Consider the following 11,152-nt stretch of genomic DNA (forward strand, 5'->3'; position numbering starts at 1 on the left):
GCTAAACAAATAACACGCTCCAGGTGGAGTTAGAAGCTCGGGTTTTTTTTCTAAAACCACCTTATTTATGTTGTTCTGTCGGATTATAGTGTTGATTACACTGAATATGATCAAAAAAATGTTGCCGACGGCAGCTTTAAGTATTGATGGTGTTGCATTAGAATAGAAATAGTGTCAGAAATTAAATTCTTGGGAATAACTATTGATAGTAAATTAAGCTGGAAACCACACATCAGATACATACAAGGTAAAGTATCTAAAAGTATTTCTATAATTAATAAAGTTAAATGTCTTGGAATATAATGCACTATATATATTGTATTGTTCACTGGTTTTGCCCTATTTAACTTATTGTATAGAAATTTGGGGCAATAATTATAGAAGTTCACTACAAAAGTTAACTTCTTACTCCAGAAACGAGCAGTTAGAATTATACACAAGGTGGGATATTTTGATCACACAAACATATTATTTCTGCAATCTAAAATTTTAAAACTTTTTGATCTAGTTGATTTTTATACTGCTCAATTATTGTATAAAGCCCACACAAATATATGCATATGCATATGTATGTATATGGGTGATATACTGTGTTGTTGGTTTTTTTTTGGTTTTTTTATTGTGTTAATATATATGTATATATTTATATATTCTTTTCTTTTTGGTTTTTTGCTCAAAATAAACTTCAATCAAATCAATCAATCAATCAATAAATCAATGTTTGTTTTGAAAAAAAGTTTGTTGTTTATTTACAATACAATTTTCACGGTTACATCATGGATATACGTACAGTAATTAACCAAGTCTGCCACAGGACACTACATTATCCTGCCATGGCACAGTTCCATGTGGAGACTGAAAAAAAGCCTTCAAGTCATTCCGAACAGCTATGGCAGCTCGGGTGGAACGGGCCCTGGACATCCGTGTTGGTTCTATGGGGACAAAGTTTGTGTCGTATGCCACCATTCTTCGCCACTCTCCAGGCTGCACAGTCCCTTCAGAGTCACAGTCTGGAAAATGTGGTGGTACATATCGGCTCTCTGGGGTGTTCACTTCGTCTGTGTAGGTGAGGTAGTTGTGCAGGACAACACACGCTTTAACGACACTCACAGCTTTGTCTGGATGGAACTCAATTGGTCTTCCCAGAATTTTCCACCGTGCAGCCATGATGCCAAAGGCATTTTCAATCACCCGCCTTGCTCTGGAGTGGCGGTAATTGTATATTTCCTTGTCCCTGGTCATGTTCCGCCCTGTTTCAGAAAACACAGAGTATTAATCACTGTACCACAATCATAGGCATAACAAACACGTTATGAAGACACAATGTAGGCCTACTATATTTTAATTAATTTCATTTACATACCTGGAAAGGGACACATGAGATTGCAGTGTAGGGGGAAGGCAGCATCAGCAACGATAACGTGGGGGATTTGGACTCTGGTCCCAGGCAGTTCAGCTGGTTGGGGCAGATTCAACTGGTGGTCCAGCAGCATCGACCCAAATCGACTCGCTTTGAAAACGCCACCATCGCTTTCCCGTCCATATCCTCCCACGTCCACCATCGTGAACCGATACCTGGCATCACAGGTTGCCATGAGAACAATGGAGTGATTCCCCTTGTAATTAAAATAGTCACTCCCTGCGTTTGGTGGTGCCTTGACGTTAACATGTTTCCCGTCGAGGCTTCCAACGCAGTTTGGGAAGTTCTAAAGTCGCCAAAAATCTGAAGCAATAGCTTCCCACTGGCTGGTTGAAGGGCAGGGCAAAAATTCGGGCTGCAGCGCAGTCCACAGCACTTTGCAGACCTCGATACTATGCGGGACACCGTGGTCGCACCCATTTTGTAGCCCAACCCGGTGATCTGTTAGTTTGCACCTGAAGATAAAATCTTCAAAGTCACTGCCAGTCTCTGAGCGAGGTCAATTCGCCTTATTCACTTGGCGGCCATTTTGAAAACTCGAACGCTGTTGAGGGGTACACAAACCCGGAAGTTTGACTCCGACGCATACGCACCAGCAATGGAAACTCCAGTGTGGACCACCAATCTTTCCTGTCTGCCCGAATTAACTATACAAAATGTGGAGCAGTGGGCCAATACCGACTGCAACATCCCCCGGGCTGTATTAATTAAGGGATACAGTAACTGGATCGAAGGTTTTATCCACGACATTGAAGGTATGTACTAATTTAACTAAAACTTAACTAAAACTAATTTACCTCAGTTTCTGCTAGCTTAGCCGTGATATGGAGTTGTTGACTCTGTGAACTATGTTAGATTTTATTTAACACTTAACATGTCTTTAATCGACAGTTACAGTTTTTTACGATTGCTATGACAGATTTTTCAATACTTTTAACAATTTTCCAAAACTCTTAACACAGTTAGCACTACATCCGCCTGTGTAAGCTATACTATTAACACATTTCTTGTTGCTTTAACACAAAATGCATACAATTAACACAAATTTAAAATGCTTGAACTTCTTTTACACACAAGCTCAAACAAGACCAAAACAATGGATTTTTACTGCCAAATTTACCAATGATTTAACACTCTATGTCAGAACAGATAACACCATGTTCTAAACCTAACCTTACAGGCTAAAGTCAAGGTAAACAGCTGTTCATATTGTGAATTGAAACACAAATATATTCCCTGTATTTTATTCCATTGCTAATGAGAAACAGCTTATTGAAGTTATGCAAATATATAAATCACAGCTGATTCCCATCTAGGAAGCACACTCAGGTGTTGAGGTTCTTTCAATCACATGATCATATGTTCTAAAAGAGGACTCTTTGGGCTGATCTTGTGTGGAAAAGAAACAATATAGAGCAACACAAAGAAAGAAAGAAAGAAAGAAAGAAAGAAAGAAAGAAAGAATGCCTGCAAGAGGGAGAGGAAGACGAGTACCAGGACAAGGGAGAGGAGTGGGGCAAGGACAAGGGCAAGGGAGAGGAGTGGGGCAAGGACAAGGGCAAGGGAGAGGAGTGGGGCAAGGACAAGGGCAAGGGAGAGGAGTGGGGCAAGGGCAAGGACAAGGACCAGGGAGAGGAGTGGGGCAAGGACAAGGGAGAGGAGTGGGGCGAGGACAAGGACGAGACAGAGGAGTGGGGCGAGGGAGAGGGAGAGGAGTTAGAATACGTGGTGGCGCTCAAAGAAGGACCAGAGCTAGGGTAACTGATCAAATAAGAGCAACTATCATTGACCATGTCATAAACCATGGGCTATCATATAGAGAGGCTGGTGAACGAGTACAACCAAATCTCAGCCGGGACACAGTGGCATCCATTGTCCGTATTTTCAGAGAAACCAACAGGTAGGATATTGCTTCTCCTACAGCAAAGTGTACTGTAAATACTGTAATATTACCATTTACAGTATTAGAGTGACTGTATGCCTCCGGTCTCTAATATGTAACTGTATTTTGTTCCTCTAAGGATTCAACGTCTACCTCCCTCAGGGGGCAGAGGAAAGCTCCTGAATGAAGAACAGGAACTTGCTATTGTCAACATGGTGATTGCTGACAATGAAATAAAACTGAAGGACATTCAGTCCAGAGTTGTAGAGGACAACCTTGTCTTTGGGAACATTGCAGCAATCAGCATAACATCCATTTCTCGGACTCTAGCTAAACACAGAGTCCGAATGAAACAACTATACAAAGTTCCTTTTGAAAGGAACAGTGAGCGCATCAAAGAACTCCGTCACCAATACGTCCAGGTAAGGTTATGCAATACAGTCATTACTGTACTATACAGTGTGTTTTGCAGTAAACTACTCTATAAACCTGGAGTACATTAGGACATACAGTAGATATACAGTACAGCACAGCATGTACATACACTGTGTCTAATTACTTTCAGAGAGTCATGGAGTTGGAGGCCAATCAAGTCCCACATGAAATTATCTATGTTGACGAGGCTGGCTTCAACTTGGCGAAAAGGCGTCGCCGTGGGAGAAACATAATTGGCAAAAGGGCCACAGTTACCGTGCCGGGCCAGAGAGGAGCCAACATCACCATGTGTGCCGCAATCTCCAACAATGGTGCACTCCTGCATAAATGTGAGATTGGCCCCTACAACACCGACCGCCTTCTCCTATTTTTAGAAGACCTGCACGAAAGATTGGTGCCAGAGGTAGAAAGGGGACAGGTGGGAGACCACTTGCCAATATACGTGATCACATGGGACAATGTGGCATTCCACCATTCCCGTGCAGTCACAGCATGGTTTGACGCCCATCCTAGGATGGTGTCCCTTTTCCTTGCTCCTTACTCCCCTTTCCTCAACCCCATTGAGGAGTTTTTCTCATCCTGGAGATGGAAGGTTTTTGACCATCGCCCACATGACCAAATGTCCCTCCTGGATGCAATGGATGCTGCATGCCAAGACATCACAGCTGAACACTGCCAGGGGTGGATAAGGCATGCAAAAAGATTCTTCCCACGATGCCTTGCCAGAGAAGATATCAGGTGTGATGTGGATGAGAACATGTGGCCAAATGCAGAAGACCGGGCAGATTAGAAGTTTACTTTGTTTTTTTTTATTATTATTCCGGTGCTTTTTCTGTTTGTATATCTTGCAGTAATGTCCTTTTGCAAATAAAGTCTTTACTGCAGCAATTCTGTCTCTGTCTTTTTTTTAGAACTGTAACTGTACATTCTATAAAGCTACTCTGAGATGGTCATTCATTTTTTGTGACAAAATGCATGCATTTACTAAACCCAACAAAACAAAAATGTAGAGAGGCTTCAAAAGAAACTACAGTGCAAAACACAATCTCTGATCAATACAATAAACTGTACTGTCCATTGTATAAGGGCAGACCTGTCACATAAAATAATGCAGTTTCTGTAATTTCAGCTGATGATAGTGTTCTTTTTGTCATTGTGTTATGATTGACTAAATGTTCCTGTTGGAAGAGAACATGTGTTAGTGTTTTGAATAATTATTTGATTTTGAAACATGTTTGCAGTGTTTTGGTAGACATAGTATATTGTGTTAGTGTATTATTGTATTTTGAAAATTAGATTTGGAGTTTAGTTTACAATGTGTGATTTTGAGCATGAAATTAACCGTTTTGCCAATTGTGTGTTTTAGGTGTGTTGGTGCGTTAAGAGTTTAGGAAACTTGTTAAATGTATTGAAAAATCTGTCATAGCGATTGTAAAAAACTGTAATAGGAGCCCATCACATATATTTGTGAGGGCTAGGTCTTTTCCCTCGGTGCGGAAAAATGAGGCACCTTACAACATACAGGTGCTAGTGCTAAGTGGACAAACTGCTCAGTTCGCAGAGCAGTGCCACAGTTAAATCAGCTTGCTAAATGTTCATTATGTTCACAAATGTTCATTATGTTCACAAATGTTCATTATGTTCACAAATGTTCATTATGAGTTTATATCAACAATGTACCTTTCCCTGTCTGACTGAAAATAACATGTTGATTTTATCTCATTAACATGTTATCTGTAGTTGATGTAATATCACATAATCCTCATTGATATCTACTCAAATATTATCTTGTTTCAAATTAGCAAAGCCAGACAGGGCTAGGTGCATGTTGCTATTGCTTGTTTACAATGATAGTGTAATGACAGTAACGTTATAACTATCAGGTAAGTGATAAGGTAAGGTAAGTATTAACATTTATGTTAAGATAAGAGTTGCTCAGTTCTTGGAGCAGTGTATCCAGGGTTGAGGAAGGTTCTTCAAAATGTAATTAGCTTACAAATCACTTGTCTGTTTAAAATGGACATAATATGGAATCCATACTGTTCAATGTTCACTGTTCATATGAGCTTTTCCACAACCCTGACTTTTTTGTACAATGAGTGTCCAAGATATTAGGTATCTTTCAAGTTGTGTTCGCAAGTATCACAGCTGTAAACAACTTACCACTACCAGCATGTAGCTATAATATTTTCAAGGCAGATCATTTAAATGCCAGATGTACCTAATTCACTGCACACTCAGTGTATGTGTGAGTGTGTGTGTGTGTGTGTGTGTGTGTGTGTGAGAGAGAGAGAGAGTGGTTGTGTGTGTGTGTGTGTGTGTGTGTGTGTGTGTGTGAGAGAGAGAGTGGTAGTGTGTGTGTGTGTGTGTGTGTGTGTGTGTGTGTGTGTGTGTGTGTGTGTGTGTGTGTGAGAGAGAGAGTGGTAGTGTGTGTGTGTGTGTGTGTGTGTGTGTGTGTGTGTGTGTGTGTGGTAGTGTGTGTGAGTGGTAGTGTGTGTGTGTGTGTGTGTGTGAGAGAGAGTGGTTGTGTGTGTGTGTGAGTGAGTGGTAGTGTGTGAGTGTGTGAGTGAGTGAGTGAGTGAGTGAGTGGTAGTGTGTGTGTGTGTATGTATATGTGTGTATGTGTGTATATATATATATATATATATATATACATATATATATATATATATATATATATATATATACATACATACATACATACATATATATATATATATATATATATATATATATATAATTTGTTAATAGCAACTCTGATGTGTCAAGTGTCTAAAGTTTGATTATCTTTTCAGGTGGAGCTGTCACTTGAGCAGCCATTTATAAGGGAGACGCAGTGCAACTGCAAAGCTGGCTTGGGACAGTGCAACCATCTCATCGGGCTGCTCTACACTCTCGCTCACTTTGCCAAGATGGGCTACACATCTGTCCCCCCAACAACGAGCAAGACGTCACTGCCTCAAGCCTGGCACGTTCCATCGAGAGCCCTGGGTGTCAGTCCAAGAACGGTGAGCTCTGTGAGTGTCTCAAAGCTAAAACCACCGGTGACCAATGCACCTCCGCCAAAGAGGCAGCGCTCGTCTGAAGGGGTGATGTCAAACCTGTACTGTCCTGTGCCACTCCCGCTTCCATCAAATGCCTTTGCCGAGAACCTACACCGAAACCTGAGTCAAATAGAAAGCAAGAGTCAGATGTTCAAGCTGCTGGAGGAGAACAGAAAACAGCCTGCTGCTCTTGTCTCTACCGACTTTGGAGACCTTCCAAAGGGATCTGTGCTTACTTACCACGCAACACAGTCTTCCAGGGCTAATGATGATCCCCTGTTTCCCTTACCATCACAGCCATGCTCATTTTACACTGTCCTGGATGACACTGAGTCGTGCTACTATGGTGGCCTGGTGGTCACTCAGGCTGTTGCAATACAGCTGGAGATAGAGACAAGGGAACAGAGCCATAGCAAGACCTGGCATAAAGTTCGAGCCAACCGTCTTACCTCCTCTTCCTTCAAGAGGATTTGTTCAAGGGTGGCAGACTACAACATATTAGCTGCCAATTTGAAAAAGAAAATAGTGCAGACTAAGGTGATGAAGAGAGGTTTGGAACTGGAGCCTGTTGCTACGGCCGAATATCAAGAGCTCACTGGCTATGAGATCTTCCCCTGTGGGTTCGTCATCAACCACCACGCCCCACACCTAGGTGCCTCACCTGACCGAAAAGTGATTGACCCCAGTGCCTCACCAACGCACGGCCTCCTGGAGATCAAGTGCCCCAACAAAGGGAGCGTGAGGGATTGCAAGTACTTGCGTTGCAAGGCTGATGGTAGCCTTAGCCTGAAGACCACACACGAATACTATTTTCAAGTGATGGGGCAGATGGGCATCACTGGGTTGAAGTGGTGTGACTTTTTTGTGAAGTGCAGTGATGACCATCACTTGGAGCGAGTGCACTTCCAACCAAAGGAGTGGGAGAACATGAAATGTAAATTGGACACATTCTTTTTCTCTCACTTTCTGCCTTCTTTGTGTAACAAAATCATGTAATACATCACCTATAATCTGTTTATGTATATAGTTCTCTTTTGTTAATGTTTTTAAATGGTTTGTTCCTAATGTAATTTCTAATGTTCTGACCTGTTCTGGTTCCTTTTCCATACTTCTATGTACATGGTTACCTTTACAAACCTAGACCATTGTGCTTATCAATGTTTTTTTAATGTTTTCTGATGTTCCGACCTGTTCTGGTTCCGGTATATTAAATTATAAAGTTATGAAGGACATCATCCATGTGTAATACAATTGTACTTTATTCTTTAGATACATACACATACACGTAAAACAATCAAATCACTCACAGGTATGTAAAAGTAAAGAGCATGAGAAGTGATTATAAGGTCTGACAGGGACTGATCCTGTGATACACTGACCATGATAAGGTGCTATGGTAACAATACAAGTTCACATATTTGTATAGTCAAGTCAAGTATATTTGTATAGCGCTTTTCACAATACAGATTGTATCAAAGCAGCTTCACAGTATTAAATTTAAAATAATACAACAAAGTTTGTTTCAAGAGGAATTTATTGATTGATAAAATTAAATTAAATATCCCCAAAGTATAGATTCATAAAGAACAACAATAATGATGGTTAAGGATTTGTATAGATTCATAAAGAACAACAATAATGATGGTTAAGGATTTGTATAGATTCATAAAGAACAACAATAATGATGGTTAAGGATTTGTATAGATTCATAAATAAGAACAGTACTGATGGTTAAGGATTTGTATAGATTCATAAATAAGAACAGTAATGATGGTTAAGGATTTGTATAGATTCATAAATAAGAACAGTAATGATGGTTAAGGATTTGTATAGATTCATAAATAAGAACAGTAATGATGGTTAAGGATTTGTATAGATTCATAAATAAGAACAGTAATGATGGTTAAGGCTTTGTACAGATTCGTAAAGATGAACACTTTCTATTCAAGGTTTGAATACATTTGTGGATATTAAGATTTCAGTTGTAGAGATTTACATAACATTGGTAGATATTTACATTAACATTACAATTTTAAAAGAGAGGACCTTGAAAATTAGTTAAAAGAGCACAGACGGCCCACAGTTGGTTAACGGAGCCCACCAGTGTCATGGGTAAGACTTTATCAAAAATATGGTACTCTTTAATCCGCCTAATAGCGCGCTCTACATGAATTCGTAGTCTTGCTATCGCTTGTGTCTTTCGTACTTCGTCTGCAGTGAAGTGTCCACTTGGACCTAAAAAAGGAGGGATTACAAGGGCGACCTGTCTTTCAGAGAGAAGGTCCTTGATGAGAAAGCCTTTATCGGCCATTACCATATCTCCTTCTTCGAGAAGAGAAAGGATACCTGATTTTTTGGTAATTTCTTTGTCAGATATTGAACCTGTATATAAATCACTGACAAAAGTCACTTCACCTGAGGGGGCAATGCCTATTAGGCCCTTAAATGTGGTGTTTCCTTTGTAGTGTGAATAAATCGCTGAGTTAAGGACCTTGGAGCTGGGTTTTTGTACATGAATTTCTGTGCAATCCAATATAACTCTAGTAGCCGGGAACGTGCATTTAAAACAATCTGGCATAAGTTCATCCACAGTTTTCCTTGAAGGCCACACTGGAAGTGATCCCAACATAAAATACAAAAAATTGACCCAGGTCACACAGATCCTGCTTACTGTTGACTGTGATACATGGAAACGGGTTGCAAGATCCTGCTCAGGAAGTCCCTGCCTCAACCTACAAAGAAAAAGAAAAAACTGGTCCATAGTGGACAATTTAGAGGCGCTAAAGCCTTGACGAAGTACCTCCCCACTTGTATGTTTAAGTCGCTGAGCCTGACTCCATCCCACCATATTTTCTGCAGTAGGTTGCAGGGCCATAAACACAGCTTTAAATGTATCGTAATCTGGGAACCCTGTATAAAATGAAATCTGTTTATCGTCACCTTGAAAATTTGAAATCAAAAACTGTTTTTGTTGAAGCTCTAAAATTAAAAGTTCTTGATCACCGATGGTCTTGCGGGCTTCCTCAAGTTGATCTTGAAGTGAGGGAGGCAGTGCAGCATATTCATGGTCTGGGTGCGGAGGGGGTGTCTCTTCACTGGAAGTATAAGAGAAACATATTGATGGACACATTAGGTGTTTTACAATGATACTCATGCTCAATTCATGTAACCAATTACATATTTTACGTACCTCAACACATTCACACCATGTCGATCGTCGAGATCCGTGGAAACATTACTGGAAATCATCAACAGAGAAATACTGTCACTACACAGTTAATAAATGCATTACAAACTAGTAACTTAATTCATCTAAATACTACCTTGCAGTTCTAACAACACTCCTCCTCTCTGGTCTGACAGAACTCCATGCAAACACAGTTGGAACAGCTCCCTGTTTCAACTTGGTGATGCCAGTCTTGCTTTTCACAAGGCAGTCTGTGAGGAAATGCTCCGAGCACACTTTTGTGTATGTGTTCATCTGCATCAGCAAATAAAATGCAATCATATAAACATTTTTACATGTATAATTTTATTGATCAGACTCAATCTGACTCCTGTACATCCTCCTCCTAGCTAGGAAAACTGATGTGATGTGTTCCCTAGGTTAGCTTGTGACTAGAAGCTAATACAAACAAGGTCACTCAGAATATGCTTATACTAGTAAATCTGTGGTGGTAACGTTAGATTTTAATAACATACTACTAATTTTGGACTAGGCTGTATATTTCAACAACCTGGCTCTCTGATTTAATCTATCTTCTAAAACGTGATAGTTCTAGCTGCTAGCGATACAAGCTAGTTACGGAGACGGCTCAGCCTCACAGCACCAGACAGACATATAATAAAACTTACCTTAAAATTACGACCAGGATCCCTTCTGATGTTTATTATCCATTGTCGACGTAGTCCCTGATCTTTGGGGAAACGGTGAAACGTTTGTCCTCTGTTCGATTTTTTCCTATGTGATGAAGTGCATTGGGGAACACAGCAGTGAGGCGCCATTGCACTGAGAGAAATCGCGTTGTGAGAACTACCGGAAGTGGTAAGTGTACCCCTCAGGCTCGATGGAACGTTCGAGGTGAATAAGGCGAATAGGCATACCGTGTGTACTCTGATGCTGTATTAACGGGTTTAAACGATGAGCAAGATCGTCAAATCGACCTTTCGACATTTCTTCGTCCAAGTCCCTCAGCGGTCGAACAGCCGTAACAAATTCGCCAATCCTTTCCCTGTCTTCGTGCACTGGTCGTACAGACCAGCTTCGCTGACGTCTTCTTTTTCTTCTGCGATTAAACATTTGCAATAAAATAATTTGTTGTTCAACGTCAATTAGCTCCAGCTGCAACAACACTCTCTCTCTTTCGCTCG

General features: G+C 40.6%; 3 protein-coding genes across 3 annotated transcripts; 2 read left to right on the forward strand and 1 right to left on the reverse strand.

Annotated features, from left to right (window-relative positions):
• The first annotated feature begins 1,963 nt into the window (after window positions 1-1,963).
• On the forward strand, window positions 1,964-7,924 carry LOC309506742 (uncharacterized protein). Its single transcript, XM_082180687.1, has 2 exons — window positions 1,964-2,175; window positions 6,533-7,924. Exon 2 carries the CDS (start codon window positions 6,650-6,652, stop codon window positions 7,775-7,777), a length of 1,128 nt encoding a protein of 375 aa, XP_082036813.1. The 5' UTR covers window positions 1,964-2,175; window positions 6,533-6,649; the 3' UTR covers window positions 7,778-7,924.
• LOC309506569 (uncharacterized protein) lies at window positions 2,884-5,114 on the forward strand (the record flags this gene model as incomplete). The annotated part of the gene is made up of 3 exons (XM_082180412.1): window positions 2,884-3,320; window positions 3,442-3,724; window positions 3,868-5,114. The coding sequence occupies 3 exons, from the start codon at window positions 2,884-2,886 to the stop codon at window positions 4,525-4,527; spliced, it is 1,380 nt and encodes a 459-aa protein (XP_082036538.1). The 3' UTR covers window positions 4,528-5,114.
• Window positions 7,925-8,280: 356 nt separating the features above from the next.
• Window positions 8,281-10,875, reverse strand: LOC309506728 (uncharacterized protein). Its single transcript, XM_082180666.1, has 4 exons — window positions 10,637-10,875; window positions 10,105-10,262; window positions 9,972-10,019; window positions 8,281-9,876 (listed from the first exon to the last, which is right to left on the reverse strand). Exons 1-4 carry the CDS (start codon window positions 10,784-10,786, stop codon window positions 8,814-8,816), a joined length of 1,419 nt encoding a protein of 472 aa, XP_082036792.1. The 5' UTR covers window positions 10,787-10,875; the 3' UTR covers window positions 8,281-8,813.
• Between the last annotated feature and the right edge of the window lie 277 nt (window positions 10,876-11,152).

This window comes from Leuciscus leuciscus, assembly GCF_965113295.1.
Source record: "Leuciscus leuciscus genome assembly, chromosome: 9".
NCBI lineage: Eukaryota > Metazoa > Chordata > Actinopteri > Cypriniformes > Leuciscidae > Leuciscus > Leuciscus leuciscus.